A 20151-nucleotide genomic window follows, 5' to 3' on the forward strand; every position below is an offset into this window, starting at 1 on the left:
GAGAAGTTATCTAGCTGGCTCTGTCCAGGCTAGGATGTTTTACTCTTCCCAAGGCTTAGCCTGGAATCAAAGGAGACACAAAAGATCCAAAAACCCTGACTGGCAGAAAGGGAGTGGAGAAATGGTCAGAGATGCTGACCAGGACGTGTTAGTGAAAAAGCTGACATGCTGGGAGGACTCACTGAGGGTATGTCTACACTGCACATGAAGCCCAGGCTCTGACTCAGGTTTGAGCCCAACCCCCACTTCTGTCCACACACAAATCAGTCTGACAGGTCAGCAAGTACTCATGACCTGGGTTCTAGGACCCTGCTGGGGTGAGGGTCGCAGCCCGACTCCTGTTGTCACTGAAGTGCAAACCCTGTCATTTTGCAATGTGGACGCAGCTCAAGCCGCAGCCCCAATTAAAAAGTCTGCACAGTGCAGCATAGACTTGTTAGCATGGCTGTGAGACCTGGGTCCAGCAATTGTAAACCCAAGTTTACAACACAGTGTGGGCACTCACTTGCAGGCTTGGAAACACTGAGTCCACATGCCTGGGTCCCCAGACCTAGGTTTACAATACAATGTAGACATACCCTGGAGAGACAGAAGGAGAAGGCTCAGAGATGGGGAAAAAGACAGATGGGCCTGAGCTATAAATGGAGGTTAAATTTAAATAGGGGAATACCATGATAGGTCTTTGTTGTTTTAAAGCTACTTTTCCAAGCTCTGTGTACCTTTTAGTCCATAAAAATCACATTTTGTTTGATGAAGCTGTTTCTGACTCACTGCAAACACATACTGTCACAAGCTCCCAGTGAGAAACTATGGTAGGGTCCAGCCCCAGTTGGACCTGCTGAATTAGTCACAGTTAGTATTGGGGGCAAGAGGGGATATAACCTGGAGACACAGACAGAGAGTGGTTGAATTGTAGGATCTTGCCCCAAAGAGAAGTGGAGTCATGGGCCTGCCACTTGAAAGGGGCGCACTCGGGGGATGAGAAGAGGGTCTCAGTGGAGCAGCCTACCCAGAGACTGTGACACTATCATTTTTCTTGTTCATGAGCAGTAACATTTGGGGAAACAGCCCAATCTCCATGATGGCTCTTTTTTTTTTTTTTTTTTAATTGCCTGTAAGATTGCTCTAGGGCACATTCATTACAATATTGAAAGTCACAGTTTTCTAAGTGACTTTAAAACTCTGTTTGCAAATGAAACTTCTTGGGGCCAATGGTGGCCCCCACTGCAGTCCCTATTAATCACTCTAAGGGCACAGAAGGACCATTAATCAGTCTCAAGGGGCTGAAGGAGGATTCCCTCAGCACAGGAGCAGCACAGACCCAACGTAAATGGCTCTGCACTGTCCTTTTCACAACCCCCAGTGTCCTGCTGAGAGCCACAGGGGATATATATATATAATGTCTAACAACTTGTGTTATGTAATGATGAATAGGAACTAGGTACTTCAAGATAATTTCCTTGCCAAGCTGGAAGAATACAGTCCTATGCAGACTGTATCCTAAACAAAGTTGCCAAGTGTTCACTAATCTACCCACATCACTTAGATTATATTTGATAAGACAAAATGCCTTTTCCCCTATATTTCCTTTTATGAGTTGTTGCAGTTGCAAGCAGTGTCCTTCAGACCTGCAGTTGCATGCTTTGCAGTACTGAAGGTTACACTGCTGAAGCAAATCAACATCCGGTAAGAGAAAAAGAAAAAGAGAAAAAATTTCTTATGTAATTCACATTTCCTATAGCTTGCTCTCCATCGACATATTTGACAGCAGCCTAACCTTCAGTACTGCAAAGAATGCAACTGCAGGTCTGAAGGACACTGCTTGCAACTGCAACAACTCATAAAAGGAAGCTTTAAAAGGAAATATCGGTGGTCTGATTCTCAGAGTTGCTTGGCCCCCATAGCTCCCACTTACTTCCAACTGTTGGGTACAATTTTTTTTAAAGAGATAATTACAGACAGACTGGAAACGAGTTGTAATTCCTACCATTCATGTTTGTAATCAGTAGAAGTACCTGACCACTACTGAAAAGGTCAGTGCTGACTGGGCCTCCTCTGTTACTGTATCTCAGCTCAGAAAATGATAAAGGAACTTAAAAGGGGTTTTCCCCACTTCTATCTGTTTGGAAGGAGAAACAAGTTGTCTGAGCTACAGTACTGCATATGAATAGAATCTACCTAAGTAATAAAGAGGTTAACACACAGCAAATTCATGTAACCATTAGAAGAAATTGTCTTTGTTGCAATTGCTCCCTTTTAGGGTATGAAAGAATAGGTGCTTCATAAAACGTTCTTTTTAACGTACAGTAGGCTCCAGCCTTGCCTGTTTTCTCTGCACAGTCTTTATTTAATAAGGTTAATGGGCTGGGCCCTGAAAGGCATAGCCTCCTTGTAAATTCTCTGCACATTTCAGGATATGAATTAATCAAAATAATAAATGGGCTAAGTCTTGAACTCAGTCAAAATGCCCATTGAAATCTATTAATATAACAGATGGGGAAACAGAGGCACAAAGATTAATGTGTATGTCCAAGAGCATGCAATGAGTCAGTGTGAAAGCCCAGACTAGCACCAAGTTGAAGAATTCCTCTTTCTGCTATAACTCCTTAAACTGTGTGGCACCATAAGGGGGCTAGAAAAGCCTTGGATTAAATTTGGGAAGAATAACTGCAGGTTGTTTTACTAGGCCCCCTCCACACACCCCAGGGCCAGGAGGAGGCAAGACCAGGGGTGCTGGTATAATTTTTAAATTGGGGGTGCTGACAGCCATTAAACAAACTGTAAATCCTGTATATGATGGAAACCACTTCAAGCCAGGGGGTGCTGCAGCCTCCCCCCCGGCCCTGCATCCCTAGTTCCAGCACCTGCAAGCGCAGCAATAGCAAATGCTGCAACACTGATTCTGGCCAACACTGCTGCTCACTGGCAGTATGATTTGGGCTGCCTAAACTACTGTGGAGATGAAAGGGGTCAAGCTTAGGGAAAATGAGCAGAAGAATCTGACCATTAGAGCAAACTCCAGTCCAGCACTTGGAATGGAACCCAAGATTCCTGAGTCTCACCATTGCTTTGCTATCAGCAAATATCTATGAAACTCACTGGCAGAGTGTCCTATTCTGCTCTAGTTGTAGTTCGTATGCAAGATGACAACCTACTACTGGTATCAGTTACTCCATTAGCTAAGTAGCAAAGGTCAGTGTGGTGGATCTGAAGGTTCCAACCATGCTGATGAACCATGTGGGGGTCAATATGATGCCATGCCACATGATGGAATTTCTGGGGGGTTTTCAGGTTGCTTAAAAAAATTATGAAATTACACACAAAAACCTATGTTAAAAGATAGTTAGCGTTGCAAAGTAAAGCACTCAAAAGTTAGGAAATGCCAGGATTAAGGTTGCCTGTGCAACCTTAATCTGGCCCCTTGTGAATATGCATTTTGATAGTCATTAATTACATGAGCATATGCTTTTCTCTTCTACAGAACTCCTGACTCATTCAGTGCATAGAATGAACCTGCTCTAGGGATGAATAATGTTATGGTTATGTAATAAAGGAGACTGTGGGACCCCTTCATCATTGGTTGCAGAAGTTGGAAATTGTGTTGTGATTCAGGCCGGGGACTGCAGAAAGAAAAGGGATGATCTCATGCTTAAAGAAGTTGAATGTTGTCCTGGAGAAATGGATGTATCCTACCTCTGTCACAGAATTCCTGTGTGATGCTGGGCAAGTTGGTTACACCAAACTTTCCACTTTTTTGAGTACCTGACTTGATATCCTAGGATTTGATTTGCAGAAGTCCTGACCACTCACAACTGCAACTGAAGTAAATGGAAGCTATATTTTGAACATATAAATGGTTATAAAATGCTGAGTAATCTGAAAAAACAGGTACTAGGTGTCTCTCATTGGGCACCCTGGATTACTGAATACTTTTGATATTCATTTCACAGTGGCTCAGTTCCCCATCTGTAAAATGGGGATAATAGTACCCTCTCACCTCACAAGGGTATTGTGAAGATTAAATACTCTTTGTGAAGAACTCAGATACTATTGTGATGAGAGCCATAGAAAAGCCCATGAGGAATAAAACCCATGATGAAGTTAATAATTCTGTTTTCAGTGCACGATTTGGATAGTGTGCAGTAAATAAAGCTGGGGGCCACACAGCAAACAATGCGGATAAAACAAAAAAATTGTAAACCTGATCACTAAGAGAGGACCATCCATTCTGTGCATTGAATGAGGCATGGGCCTTGTGGAAAATATGGTATGTGATCTTGTAATTAAAGACTATCATATTGCATAAGGGAGTGAAATTGAGATGGAAGACAACTTTAATTCTTTCATTTCCTAACTTGAGTGCTTGACTTTAAAACAACATTAAGTACTCCTGGGCTAAGTTCCCTGCAAGCTGCATGGGCGCACAGTAGCCTATTTAGCGCCACACAGGCGCTAAGGGAACCCGCCCGGGGATCTGCCACGGCCAGCGGAGGGACATCCCTCTCCCCCGGCCCCAACCTAGCCCAGCCCCCAACCTGCTGCGGCCGGGGCGGCCCGGCCTTGCCCCAGGCGTGGCTGGGGCAGGGTGGCCCAGCCTCAGGCATGTCTGGGGCAGTGCAGCCTGGCCTGGACCCCACTGTGGCCAGGGCACCCCTCCCCCAGCCCAAACCCAGCTCTGGCCCACACCTGGTGGGACTGGGAGAGGGGCGCCTATTCTGCAGCCCCAGCCTTGGAGTTGCCTCTACAAGTGCTGCTGTGGGGAGAGAGAGCTGGGGGGAGTCCTCTCTCCCCACCGTAGCCCCAGAGTACCCTCCTGCACCCCAAACCCCTCATCCCCAGCCCCACCCCAGAGCCCACTCCCCCAGCCAGAGCCTTCACACCCCTGCACCCCAACCCTCTGCCCCAACCCTGAGCTCCCTCCCACACTCTGAATCCCTCGGCCCCACCCCCACCACATGAATTTTGCTATGTGCACCAATATGAAGGTAATGTGTCACACATCACCTCCATATTGGCACACATAACAAAATTTATTCTGCACATGGGTGGGAAAAATTAGAGGGAATGCTGCTCCTGGGGAATTCTGCACCAAAATATTAAAAATTCTGTGCACAATATTTTAAAATTCTGCATATTTTGTCATAACAACACAATATAAGCACTCCAGTTTCAATTATTTTGGTAATTTATTTTAAAATACCTGTCAACAAGTATGTCAACAATACAGACAACAGCAAAAAAGATTCCCCAGGAGCAGAGAGTTAAAGAAACCCCTATGACAACCTAGTTCCAGTTGGGGGAGGGGTGCTGGAGGGGGCTGTGTGGGTTCCCCAGAGCCCAGACACCTGCACTCCCATCCCCCCAGAGCCGAGCCACAGGGCACCCCCCGGCCCAGACACCAGCACTCCTCTCCCACTACAGCCCAGCTGTGGGGTACCTCCTGACCCACCCACCAGCACCCCACTCCCCCCAGCCTCCAGCACCCCCAGAGCCTTTACTCCCCCCAACTTCTTTACTGTCCCACCATGGAACATGGCTTGGTGCGGCCCTGCCCTTCCTCACCCTTTGCCAGAGCTGGGTCTCCCAGACCCTCTCTTGTCCCCGGGAGACTGAGGATCAAGCAGACCATGCAGCCTCCAGCCCTGCCAGGCTGGGCGCTCCAGTCCCTGTGAGCTGGCCTCTGCTGAGTCCAGCAGTCCCTAGTGGAATCCAGCAGTTCTGTGGGGGAAGCAGGGAATTCTGTGAAATTCTGAATTGCGCAGTGGTGCAGAATTCCCTGAGGAGTAATAAGGTTACAATAGGGGTTTTTCGTGTGTAATATAATATCTAAAGTGTCCAATGCTGCATTTATAGCAAACCTGCTTATAATCAACAATTGGCTTTACCCAAGGAAACCAAATATGAAAATTCTGTATTTTTCCCAGTATTTAACAGTGGACAAAAAGTCAGAGTAGAGCAGCAAATGTATATGCTTTTATACATATTACTAATGCTCTGAAAAGGAAGTGGAAGGTAGTTCGCCTTTGTTCAGGAGCGAGGCAGAGAAGTCAAATTTCATTTCCTGAAAAATCACTTGCACAAGCTATATATAGTTTTACTCCTAAAGCATGGTTGAATAATTTATCATTTTACAGTACATTCTAGAGCTGGGTGAAATATCTGATGCAAAATGTAAAAGATGCAAAATGGGCTTGCTCCTGATTTAATGAAACTCCCTTACCCAGGTAGAGCAGATCCTCAGAACAGCTGAGCTCTGCTCAGCACAGCATTTGGGGGTGGGGAAAGGTCATTTAAAGTTACCCCTGCAATCTCCCATTTGTGGGGATGCAGCCTCAGGACTGGTTCTCACTTATGCTGGCTGTTAATAACACCTAAGCATCTTGTGCTGCGGGGATAACCCCTGACATGTCCTCCATATTGAGGGGTGGGTGGAGGACCAACTATGCTGCACCCTGGGAAATTCCTGGCTGTCATATTTGGGCACAAATATTATTGAAATTAGGCACAAAATATTTTGCATTATCTGATTATCAGCAAAATATACACAGTGAATTTGAAATGAGAGTTTTGAACTGGAATTATGCACATGGCTGAAGTCACAAGGTATTCCTTCTATTTTCTGATTGGCTGAGTCATTCCATGTGCTGAGAAGCCCATTTTGATTTTTCTCAGCAGGAGGGGCTGCAATGCATGTGTTTCTGACATGCTAATGAGAAAAAATAAGCATGTCTTCCATAGGCCTGAACAGTGAAGGCCACAAGGTCTTGTGGGGCATGTCGATATCCCAAAACTTCTTCAGTTGGCTGCAGTAGTAGGGAGAAGCTCTGTGCTTTTTCCTGCTGTAACCCTCGGAGGCAGACCACTTATTTCCTCTCCACCAAAGCCATTATGGAGTGAGGGGCAGCAGACCTAAGACACAGAAGAAACCCTGCTATCTGCTAAAATCACCAGAGATGGAAGAAGGTAAGAAGGCAACACAAAGTAAGAAAACAGGAGCTGAGTTGTGAAGGGATTGGGGAAGGGTGCTAAAATGTTGGCATAGAATCATAGAAGATTAGGGTTGGAAGAAACCTCAGGAGGTCATCTAGTCCAACCCCCTGCTCAAAGCAGGACCAACCCCAACTAAATCATCCCAGGCAGGGCTTTGTCAAGCTGGGCCTTAAAAACCTCTAATGATGGAAATTCCACCATCTCCCTAGGTAACCTATTCCAGTGCTTCACCACCCTTCTAGTGAAATAGTTTTTCCTAATATCCAACCTAGACCTCCTCCACTGCAACTTGAGACCATTGCTCCTTGTTCTGTCATCTGCCACCACTGAGAACAGCCTAGCTCCATCCTCTTTGGAACCCCCCTTCACGTAATTGAAGGCTGCTATCAAATCCCCCCTCACTCTTCTCTTCTGCAGACTAAATAACCCCAGTTCCCTCAGCCTCTCCTCATAAATCACGTGCCCCAACCCCCTAATCATTTTTGTTCCCTCCACTGGACTCTCTCCAATTTGTCCACATCCTTTCTGTAGTGGGGGGACCCAAAACTGGACGCAGTACTCCAGATGTGGCCTCACCAGTGCTGAATAGAGGGGAATAATCACTTCCCTCAATCTGCTGGCAATGTTTCTACTAATGCAGCCCAATATGCCGTTAGTCTTCTTGGCAACAAGGGCACACTGTTGACTCATATCCAGTTTCTTGTCCACTGTAATCCCCAAGTCCTTTTCTGCAGAACTGCCGCTTAGCCAGTCAGTCCCCAGCCGTAGCAGTGCATGGGATTCTTCTGTCCTAAGTGCAGGACTCTGCACTTGTCCTTGCTGAACCTCATCAGATTTCTTTTGGCCCAATCCTCCAATTTGTCTAGGTCACTCTGGACCCTATCCCTACCCTCCAGCATATCTACCTCTCCCCCCAGCTTAGAGTCTGTGACATTATGAGTGTAATATAATATCTCATTGAAAGGTGTCAGGGCCAGAAAGAGTTAATTAACTCACAGACTGACCTGACCCATGCCCGAACTTTAAAGACTGGTTAGGAAGATATGTAAATGAATAGAGCTTTGAAATGCAAGCCTGTATTGTTAGAGATAGAAGGGTAGATGTTTGCTCAGGTCTTGTGATGTAAGCAAACAAGTCTTGTCTCTTGCTATAGCTTTGATTCAAAGATCAAAAAAGGAGAATTAACATTTAAGAAGACACTTGAGTGAAATAGTATTATTGTCAATATATCTCTTTGAAGGTTGTGGTAACCTGTAGCTGAACTGTTTAATGGATAAATTACCCTGTACTAATTGCCTTGATGTTTAGGAGAAGGAAAGTTAAGCCTATTGTTTTCTCAGGCCAAAGGCTGCTGGAAATGTATAAAAACCTTGCGACAGGATCCTTCTTCATCTCAGATCTGCTTTGGGTTTCAAGAGGGGGAAACCTTAAGCCATAAGGATTGAGATCCCCAGTCACTGACTGGAGTCACCCTGAATATGGGCACTGGACTGTAACCTATGGACTATTTCTAAAAGGACTTTTGGCAACTACAAGCTCATCTCTGCTATGTATCTGAACCTCAAGAATTGAATTCAAGTCTGTATGTATACTGATTTTTTAACCAAAACTCTCTCTTTTTTCTTTTTAAATAAATTTTGGCTTAGTTAATAAGAATTGACTATAAGCGTTTATTTTGGGTAAGATCTAAGTTATCATTTGACCTGGGTCTGGAGCTTGGTCCTTTGGGATCAGGAGAACCTTTTCTTTTATATGATGAAATAAGAATTTCAGCATTTATCATCATATGTTTGACATGTGTGTCTGGATGGAGGCCTGAGGCTGGGTACTTTAAGGGAACTGCATTATTTGGACTTCTGAGTAACCTGTGAGGTACTACAGAAGCTGTTTTGTGCTGGCTTGGTAAATCAGAATATTCACCAGCGTTTGGGATTTGTTTGCCCCGTTCTGTTTGCAGTTCACCCTGATTGAGTGACCTCAGCTGGCTCCCATGGGCAGCACCATCACAGAGTCATCCGCAAACTTGCTGAGGTGCAATCAATCCCATCATCAAGATCATTAATGAAGAAGTTGAACAAAACCGGTCCCAGGACCGACCTCTGGGGCATGCCGCTTGATCCTGGGTGTTCTCCAGTTTCATACTGGAGCACTGAGCAATCATACCGCTCTCTTACATACAGTACAACTCCTCCACCTTTTCTCCCCAGCCTGTCCTTCCTGAACAGTTAATACCCATCCATGACAGTGCTCCAGTCATGTGAGTTACCCTACCAAGTCTCTGAAATGTTCAGTGGTGACCACTGTGCATATGTGTACGTGACCACTGAAACAGCTTTGGGGAGGAAACTTGGGGAGAAAAAAAGTAACACTATACAGGTGTAAAATCTTTTTTCTTTCTTGCCAACAATGTATAAAAGATTTTTTTTCAAATATTTTACCAACTCTGTTCTAGGTTTCAAAAGTATGAAGTGTTGGGTGTACTGGGCTTTTCACATCGTCATATTACAAAGGGAAAAATAAAAACGACCCCAAAGCCTCAAAAGAAAACTAAACCAAATAGTGAAAAGTTTCACTAAAAAAATGCTTGACTTCAGCAGTCTTATTCAATCTTAACTTCCTCTCACAGAGATTAAGCTTTTTCTTTACAGGTGCTCTGATACTATGGTGATGGACATCCCAGAAATATTTTAGATGGATGGATGGGAATTTTGTCATTCCCTTCAATGGGGTCAAGATTGTACCCTTAAGGTTTGATTCTCCACTACATTGTACCATAAATAAACAGTTGTGCACGTGCCTTGTTGCTGTAAAGTGGACATTAAAACTTTCCCCAACTGCCATGAAGTAGTTCTACACCTCTAAGGAGAGTCTCCATTTGTTCAAAGTCCCACTTGCTGAGAGCCAAAGTACAAGTTCCAAAAAAGACATGGCCTACCTAAAACTGGGTGTTAGTAGATATAGTTCTTATACTAATTGCACATACCCTATTGCTGACCCTAAGCATTCAAAAATCATGAGTCAGGCCCCCAAACTCATGAGATTGTCTTAAAAATCGTGAGAGTTCACAAAAATAATTTGGGCGTTCTTTGTATTTACCTTCTGTTTTCTGAGCCTTAGGGTACACTTGGTTCAGGTTTTCAGGCTTTTCTTTGTAATCATGAGGTCTAAAAAACGTAACTTTCTTTTTTTTTTTTTTTTTTTAAGAATGAGGTTCTCATATCACTTGCCCTCAGGAGCTAGAGCTTTAACAACATATCAAATATTGTGACATATACAATAAAGTTGTGAGACCTAGCAACAGATATATATTGCTAAATCCTGCCCTATGTTGTGTATCCTCTTCCTTCCTTGTCTATGTGTGCAATAGCATAGCAAAGATAAATTCTCTACCCTTCTTTTGAACAGAAAGCCTGCAATTACCAGCGTGACCTCAGAGGACTGAATCAGAAATTCCAACTGTAATTTAAAAAAATATACATCTTCAAACCCAGTTTATGGTGGGAAGCATTACTTAATCTTTTGAATTTATAGGATAACTGGGATAAAAACATTGTTCAAATTTCCCTTTCCTCAAGAGGAAGCATTTTTTTCATGACAATTTTAGTTTTTCCTTTTTTGTATGTAAAAACACCCCACACCACTGTTGCATATAATTTAATTCTGGGAAATTGACTCTCCTCTCTTTCCCTCCTAACCCCCGCCAGGTGACTGCTACCATGAGAGAGACTTTTTGGGCTCAGATGTGTCATGCATCCTGCAGTAATTAATAAAACCACTGGCTTTTCCTAAGCATCTGGCAAGGAGTCATTGCATAGGTTAAGAGCTGTCTACACTCAGTCTAGTTCAAAATTAATAAATCTGAAAGATTTAAAAAGCTATCCATCATTTTCTAATTTGTTTTTATTGGCTAAAATGCTAGAGTGAGTTCTATCCAAACAAATTAGGCAACAGCATCTGTTTCATAATAGAATAAAATGTCAACATCTCATTTTAGAAAATGACTTTCAAGTGGTGTAGACAACACATTCAGGACTGGATGCTGATCTCACTTTCACTGGCATAAATAAAAAGTATGATCCGTTGGTTCTATTTATTGAGTTACTCCTGATATATATGAGAGTAAATGAGATTGGCACGAGGCTCTTAGTTTTATCCACTGTGTTGTTTCCCCTACTGTACCTGTTGTGGTGCTCACTGTACCCATAGACTGGGCTAGATCCTTAGGTGCCGTAGTAGCACATACGTCGACGGAGACACACTGATTTACACTAGATGAAGTACTAGCTCTTCGAGCCAAATATTCTTTAATATATGGAGGCAGGAATTTTCAATATAATGTTTTTAAACTTTGTTTTTATAATTGTCAAGGCTCTTCTTCAGCTGCCCAGTGAGCAGTGCTGCCTCGCCTGTTTTCACAGTCTGAGTCACACAAACACACCCTCTGTTTCTTTTCCATTACATGCACCTTTAATCCTCTGTTTCCCAATAGGACAGGACATAGCACAGGTATACAGTAGGAGGAGCCTTCCATACATCTTCTCTCCTCCACCCAAGCGAACCCTCTGAGCTTTTCCTTACTTCCTATTCCTCCCAATTACATAGGGCTAATCTTCACTAGGGGCTAAATCGGTGCTGAAGCAGTGGCATCGGTTCAGCGGGTCTGGGGAAGACGTGAGCACTCTCCCGTCAATTTAATTAATCCACCTCAAGCTATGTCAATGGGAGAGCGTCTCCCATCCACATAGTGTGCTCTAGTCACTGCTTTAAATCACTTTTAAACTTACGTAACGGAACAAGCGTAACTTACATCGACTTACAGCATTAGTGTAGACAAAGCCATATGCTCCCCTTAACTGCTGGGCTAATGAGACAATTAGCTCAGTAACCACCAAGTGTAATCCCCGCTAGAAACAATTGATTGGCTTCAATTAAGTCTGCAGCCTTCTCTGTGCTGCAGCAACTCGAGTGCCCAGGGTGCTACAGCTAGCAGAGTACTGTCACAATAATACATGTCAAACACGGGCCTGATTTTAAAACCAGAATTCCATTTTGCACTTGTATCTAATTAAGGGTAGAAATTCATAGATGAAATTAATTGCAGGAGTAAATGATAGTCGTTGGATAAGTACCTCCTGATCTGACTACATATCAGGAGACATCTGAGAGACATAATTTTTCTCATGATTCTGCAGTTATTTGTAGGTGCAAAATGAGGGTGGGTGGGTCAGTGTTTTATATCAGGTCCCAGACTAACCTTGGCTGCCCTGAACAGAGGATGGGTAACAGTTGTGGAAACTATAACTCTGATCCTGCAAAGAGATGCACATCATGACTTCATAGCGTTCCACTGACTTCAGTGGAAGTTTATATTTACATAGGATGTGGTGAACTGGGACCTATATAAATATGTGTGTAACAACGTCTAGAATACCTGTACCTACCACTATCAGTGGAAACTATAATAAAGCACCTTCCAATTACTACAGTAAATACCCCCTAAAAAACACTGCTAATGTGAAAGTTTTTACATATTGCTCTTCTCTTCTGCTATTCTTAGCATTTATTTATTTATTTGTAGCCTGTGCATGTTTTTCCACTGTCTTGTGATATAAGTCTCCTTGTTGCTTCTAGGTTTTTGGCTCCTGTTGTTGCATCAGGGTTTGGTTGCAAAGTCTGGCCACATTTGAGCTTCTTGAGATCTGGAACTTTTTTTTAATTAGAACCTGAACCTGACAGCCCTTCGTGCCCAGTATAACTGTATGTGCATTATTTGATCTTAAAACTACAATAAATACATCATGTTCTCTCTCAAAATATCATAGATATCAATATCGTAGCATAAAAATCCAAACGCATAAAGAATGCTATGATGAGACAGTGATTTAAATTCAAAATATACATTTAAATCCACTCAGAATACAGTTTGAGGATTAAATTAATCAAATAAATAGGCCTGATAAAATGTAAAATCCATGCTAAAAGTAAAACATATATGTGTATATTAATGTAGGTGACATAACAGAGAAAACTCTTAGCTTATTAAAAACTTCGTATTTAGCACCTTCAGTCATTTTAATCATGCATGACCCACTAACATTTTTACACAAACACATCTCAGGTCAAACTAGTAAATAATGAAATCATCCACAATTTCAGCTCATTTCCTATCTCTCACAGCAAAAATGTTGATTCCAGGCATGGAAGTGCAACTCTGAGCCAAAGAGTAATTACTTTATGGTGTTCATGACTCATAGGAAATAATGTCTCATGAGGATCATCTTTAAAAAAATCCCTAAATATACTGGTTTTAAACAAGAACACTAGCAAACTAAGGAAAAGGGGTCAGGTTCTGCCCTGTGCTTGACCTCGGTATCCTGCCCTTGTGGCTCCCACAGAATCCTCCTGTCCCAGGGGTGTTCACCATCCAGCACTGAATTGACACAATGGCTCTATCCCAGAACCCCATGGAGTTTTTGATGCAAGAGCATATCAAAGGTGGCCCAGGAGATAGGAGAGGAAGGGACATGTGGCCAGAGCACACTGTGCTCCAGCTAATGGCCTCTTGAGGGCTAACACAAGCCAGTGCAATTTGGAGAAGCCCAGTTTAGAATTCAGGAGGCCTTCCCAGACCACTTCCTACCTTGCCCTGTGGTGGGCCTTTGCCTCAGTCTCTTCCCCGGCTCACAGTCTATCAACTCTATTCTCTCTATTCCTCTTCCACCAGCTCACCTCAGGGCTTCTTAGCCCTTTCTGCTATCCATTAGATAATAATATCTGGTTCTGCTGGAGAAGAGTTTTCTCCAAATCCCTCTCATGCACTGCCGGACTCATAATGTTGATTGAAAGGATTTCTTTTTACTGAGACCTTCACTCTGTTACCTGCTAAAGTACTTTAGGATTTTTTCATGAGATGGTATTATCTGAACCCTTGGGTTTAGCTGTAGGTAGGTCCAACAAAGAGTTGTTTTCAGGAGGTGGAATTCATTGTATGTAAACAACCTGCCAAGAAGAAATGATATATGAATAATAGGTTGGTATGGATTGCTTGTATTGTCATCTAAGGAAAAGAATAAATACCAGAGATTACTTAAAATTACAATTGAAGAGCATCAGGAGTGGATTTATAGATTGGGCTTCTAGAGATATTTGGAAAATAACAATACTTCACATTTAAACTGAATTTTGCTGCGTAAGAATTACTGTAGATCAGTCTAATGACCTATTTGCTCCCAGTATGAGATAGTAGTCAGTGCCCGATGCATCAAGGTAAGGCATCAGACTTGCATAATTCACTTACTGGTGGATGATATTCAACTTGGTGCAATAGGTCCATTACAGTTAAGGCTAAAGTCATCTTTCAAATCTTTTCTACCAGTGGGAGGGGGTCTCCCCTCTTGTCCCATATTGTTAGTGTGAAAGATGGTGATGGGGCCAGGCTGACTCACTGGCAATAATGCCATCACACAGAAGGGTTGCACTATTCCAACCTATCAAACTCACAGATTTCTCGCAGGCTAAGAAAACAGAATTTGCCTCTACAGCATTTCAGCATGCTTCCCCTCTGTAAAGCTGACTTCCTCAGGCCATATGCAAGAAAAGTGAATTTCACTCTTTGTGTGATAGTACAATATCATGGAGCAGGGTGACTGTTGGGCAACGGGGCGTGGGGGGTGGGGGGGAGAGAGAGAGAGAGAGAGAGACAGTGAAAATTTCCTTCCCAGTATTCTGAGTTGTCCTTTTTATTGGAATTCTCGAATTAAATCGCCCTAGAACACAAGTGGGCACAAAATACCTGAGTTCCAGTTCAATACACAGCTCAATCAGACCCGCCTATTAAAATCAAATACCTATCACATTATATTATTCACAACTGTATCCTTCCAGTTATTGGGAAATTGTTACTTTCCTGAATTATTAAGACTTGTTTTCCTCCATGGAAGCAATTTGTTTCTATTTTATGCATAAAGTGCCTGAGCATTAGGGAGGGGCAGGGTGTGGTGGCAGATGTTTTGAGCATTAGAAGGAAAAAAGAAATAGCTGGCTTTGTGAGGAGTCATAGCGTGAGAACCACAAAGTAACTTGCCTACTGGGCATAAGAGTATCAGATCTGATAAAGAAGACTGACAACTTGGAAGAGAGTGTAGAGAATGAGCTGCAGTTGTGGCAGTGTGTTAGTACCAGAGATGTAGGGAAATATAGGTGAGAGGTCCTGGAAGCTAAAGCGAGACTGGTAAGTATTGTAGGAGGAGTAAGGCTACGTATTCTGTATTCCATACACAGCACTAACTATGCATCTGGAATCCAGGCAGCTCAAATGCATGGTTGAAAAGATATTACAGAAAGGAGAGTTCCAAGTTACAGGGAAAGGAGAATCTTTCATTCATCATGCCATTTTTGTTATAACATGAACCTAGAGACACTAAGCAGTGGAGTGATATCTTCTCATTTCACATACATAGGGCACCAAACCATCATTAGATATCCTGCAGACAGGTACATACCAGGAGATAGAAAGCTCCTTATCACATAAACCCAAACTAATTTGTGCCCTACAATGAGTAGACTATGGCATTATTTGCTTATTTTTAATTGTAAGATCATTAGACTTTATTCCTCACTTCTCTTCATAATAGCAATTACCAGGTGAGATTCTGGTCCAGAGAAATAACACACAAGGGAAATATGCCCATCTACATAAGATAGAGGAGGTTTTAGGAGCAAAGAGTTTAGCACACCAGACTGTTCATGTTCTGAACCTTTAGCCAATCCACAAATTGTTTTGAAATGAAACTAATATTAACCTCACCAGAAGTTTTCTATTTTATGGCCATCATAATTTTTCTCTGACAAACACCACAACATAGCAGATATTCTGTGCAACAACACAGTATTTCCAAGCCTGTAAGAATGCTTTTAAATCTGAAGGGAAAGTCTTAGTTATCATCTTGAACTGCATGCTCAATAGGTATTTTCCTTTACGGGTTAAGGCAACAAAGTAATATTGATTAGAAAGGTTCACTGAGGACTTGATTCATTGTGATTAGGTATTCATTGTGGCTTGTGCATAGGGAGTAAAGAATATTTGCATGTCCAGAAACAATGAACAGCACATCAGTCTGACCTGGGAGATCTGAGCACTTTCTGCAGCAGTTCTTGTGGAAGTTTCCGTAGATGGATCTGAGAGCTAAGCTGAGGAACAAGGTTCACCTCTAGCCACCTTTCGCAGTCTGTTACCAGTGTTTCCTGTTTGTACTGTTTAAAAAACACCAAAAGAGAGAATAGAAAGAAATCTATAAACCCTGGGTACCACCTTGTGGTCAAAACTGGTAGTATTCAAGCTCAAACACAGAGCCAACCAAAGGATTGGAATAAAATGCGTTTTTTCACTGAAATGTTAAATCTTCAACTATATGTCTGTATATCACCCTGCATTCAATTAATGTTATCTTACACTTTTTTTTTATCATATTGCTCACAATCATTAGGATCTGGCCTGTTTCAAATTGAGATGGAAATTGTTTTAAAAGTTCAAAAGCCAAAGAAAAATCATCCTTTTGGGGAAAAATTCCATAGCCCAGATCATGTTGTTCATTGGAATATTAAAATATTAATTAGATGGTGAACTACTCAACATTTACATTTAGATCCAACAACCTAAACTAGGTGTTATATTTCATATCATAATTCCCAGAGACTGTTGATAGCCATATAATGTATTATAAATGTAAATAAATACCAAATATGGTGTTGCAAACAAGTCAGCACACCTGAAAGAATTTACTAATAGGAATCTAGAACCTTTAAGACAGTTTGAACTTTCTCTGGTCTGAGATATAACTTGAAGCAACCTTGCTACTCAAGTGAATTTTTTTTTAAACTTCAGTAGCATTTCTAGCTCACCTTGCAAGCAGCACAATAATAGCTACAGATATTGGCTGAGCAAATTCCACTCTTCATAATGGACACACACCTAGCACAAAGAAATAACTAGTTTTAAAAGCAAAATATAAAATATTACAGCATTAAAAAAATAGGAGAGTATGGTTTACTGGTTAAAGTACTGACCAAGAAAAAACACTCCAGTTACTCCTGATTGGGCCACTAAGTTGTACTGTAACATTAGGGGACTTATTTTAACCTTTATGTGCCTCAGTTTAATCATCTTTCCCATCAGTTTATCATCCTTTCCTATCATCCTTCACAGTAATACTTTATATGGTAAATTTAAACAGCTCTTTACAAAACAAGTCAGAACTCATAATGTAAGATAGACAGGAAGTTGCACACAAGACATGATGTGGACAACTGTTCAGGGAAAGGACTGCTAGGAGAGACTGTTTGTAAAATGAAGGAAGAAAGGATTCTTGAGAAAATTGGCTTAGTGAACTGAAGGGGGAAACTGGTCCAAGCACAGGAAGTGCCGCATGATGGAAGGCACAAAGCCAAGAATGCATTGGCATTTTGGGTAGAGTGGAATGAGGAGACAGAAGACAAGAAAGGAGAAGGTTACATTAGTGAAGACTAGAGGTGAGCAAAGCATTGATAAAGATTTTTAATATTGGGGACGGAGAGAAGAGGAGATTTTGGTGAAAATGAGGGGGAAGGAATGGCGAGACTTAGCAAGGAACTGCACTTGGGGAAAGGGAAGAGCCAAAGGATGTACTAGAGTTGTGACCTGAGCTACAATAATGATAGTGGAGTCATCCATTGTTACAGAGAAGGATGCAGAGCAGTGGGCTAAGCAGGAAAAGGGAGACATTGTTTTGAAAAGACTGAGATGGGGACATAGTACGTGGAATATATGTAAAGTGCTTTAACAAGTACCCATTTTACAAAGTAGTTTTACATGCATAAGACTAAGTCCAGATGCCACTGAAATCACTCTAAAACTCCCGTTCATTTCTGTGTCACCGGGATTTATACCAGGTAGAAAAATGCATTTGCAGTATATTAAGAACCTAAATTGTTCTGTTTGGTTGGGCAATCAGAGTTCATCACTGGTAGCGCGTCTATGTCTCGGAGTATGTCTTCACTGCGAGTGAAGGTTTAGCTTTAATCTAGCTAGCACAGGAATTAGTAGCGGACACAAGGTGGCATGGGCTTCAGCACTGGCTAGCAATCAGAGTAAAAGCCCCTTGGGTATGTATTAATGCAGCTAGTACGTGCTGAAGCCCATGCCACATTAGATTGAAGCGAGCACAGTTATGCCTATCCATTCGTTTGCAGTGAAGACATACACACACACATTACCAGTGATGGACTGTGATTGGTCCAACCAAACAGAACAATCAGAATCCAACACTAGTCGTGGGTGAATATCTCTGCGGATATTATACCAGTGTAAACGGGAGCTTCTTGGTAACTTGAAGTCTTTAAATCATGATTTGAGGACTTCAGTAACTCAGTCAGAGGTTATGGGTCTATTATAGGAGTGGACGGGTGAGGTTCTGCGGCTTGCAATGTGCAGGAGGTCAGATTAGATGATCATGATGGTCCCTTGTGACCTTAGAGTCTCGCTTTGATTTAATGACTTGTACTTGGTTGCTAGCTTGTGCTGAAGCCCATCCCACCATGTGTACACTACTGTTATTACCTGTGCTAACGTGTATGCCTATCCATGCTACAATCACAGCTTCACTTGCAGTGAGGACATACCCACAGAGAGGGACTGTGATTAGTCCAACCAAACACAACAATGAGAGTCCATCACTGGTAGCGTGCATACATCTCTGAGGCTACATCTTCACTGCAAGTGAAGGTGTGATTATAGCACAGGTAGGCATACCCATGCTAGCTTTAATCTAGCTTTCCTGGGAAACAGTAGTAATGTCGATGTGGTTGGGTCTCAGCATGTACTAGTTACTTGAGTACACACCCAGACTAACATGAGTATGCCTATCCATGTTCCAACCACACCTTCACTTGCAGTATAGACATACCCTGTGTGTTTGTAAGCATATTTTTCTCTCAGAGGAATAACTGATTCTTGTTTTTCACTTGTAAATATTCATCTCAACATAAAAGTGTCTCCAATATTTCTCCCAATAAGCTTTCCCTTTCTATTTCTTTGGAGAACTTATGGCAGTTGTGGTCTACATTAATAATCCTGAAAGAAAGGCTTTCTGACAGTAGTCACCCCTTCAGCATCCATTTCCGGACTGCCATTTGTGGGTCTGCCTTGTCCCCGCCAGGGACCAATTCTAAATGCTGCTGAATGCTGAAATCAGCGGTACTTTAGAATGCTCAACAATTCATAAAATTGGGCATCAGTTGAGTGACTTTGATATTTTATTTTAAATATTAGTGTCCGTTAGTGTGCTTTTCATTGTACTTTTAGAATTCTGCCTCTAGCCCAGATGTCTCAGGGCAAATGTTAGGGTGAACAGAAGTAGAAGAAAGGTATTAATTATCTCCTTTTTGTCTGTGAGAAATAAGTTTACCTATTCATAGCTCCTGAGGTCAAGTGCCCTTTGCCAAGAACTTCTCACTTGGCCAACTCAAGAAAAAATATTCAGTTGTAAAAATATTTTCCAGTGAAATAACAAACCAATGGATGATTCACTTCACAGTTGTTGGCAGATCAAGGGTGTTGTTTTGTGCTTCTGTTGGGTGACAACCACATATTTTTCCATCCTCTCACCCTAAGGATGCTCACGCAAGGCCCATGTGCCAAGAGACTAAAAATATAGCCAATGAGAACTAAAATAAACTGTTTGTAGAATGTGAGCTACAGGCAGAGCAAAACACCCTTATGCCTGCAGGCTCATTGGCAACCGTAAACAGCAGTTTTATAGTTACTATACAGAAGTGCTAGTGTAATTCAACGAGCATTATAAGTTGAATCTTAAGTAAAAGCCATAAGGAAACTAATAGCAAACATACATGCATGATAGCAACTAACTGTGGCCCTGTCTATTCTATGCTAGCTACAACCATGTGTCAATGCTAACATGGACGAGCATGGTTAACCTGAATGGTGTGGACAAGAATAAGAACATTAGCCCAACTGTGCTACAGATATATCCTTCTTAGGTAGCCGAGACTACAGTTTTACAAAATGGCTAACACCATTTCAGCTACACTCACAAAAATAAAGACAAGCAAACATGATTAAGTTCTTAATCTAACTATTACTGGTTGCAAAGAATAAGAATTACAATA

General features: G+C 42.1%; 1 protein-coding gene across 1 annotated transcript in view; it reads right to left on the bottom strand.

The window, feature by feature from the left end:
• The window catches only part of BTBD16 (BTB domain containing 16), a 46644-nt gene that overhangs the window by 14518 nt on the left and 11975 nt on the right, over positions 1–20151 (bottom strand). The window contains exons 9-11 of the mRNA XM_074960029.1: positions 16891–16960; positions 16112–16242; positions 13870–13989 (exon numbers count right to left, since the gene is read on the bottom strand). Coding sequence (XP_074816130.1) covers positions 13870–13989; positions 16112–16242; positions 16891–16960 — 321 coding nt within the window. The remainder of the gene's footprint in view (positions 1–13869; positions 13990–16111; positions 16243–16890; positions 16961–20151) is intronic.

Source organism: Natator depressus, chromosome 7, assembly GCF_965152275.1.
Source record: "Natator depressus isolate rNatDep1 chromosome 7, rNatDep2.hap1, whole genome shotgun sequence".
Lineage (NCBI taxonomy): Eukaryota > Metazoa > Chordata > Testudines > Cheloniidae > Natator > Natator depressus.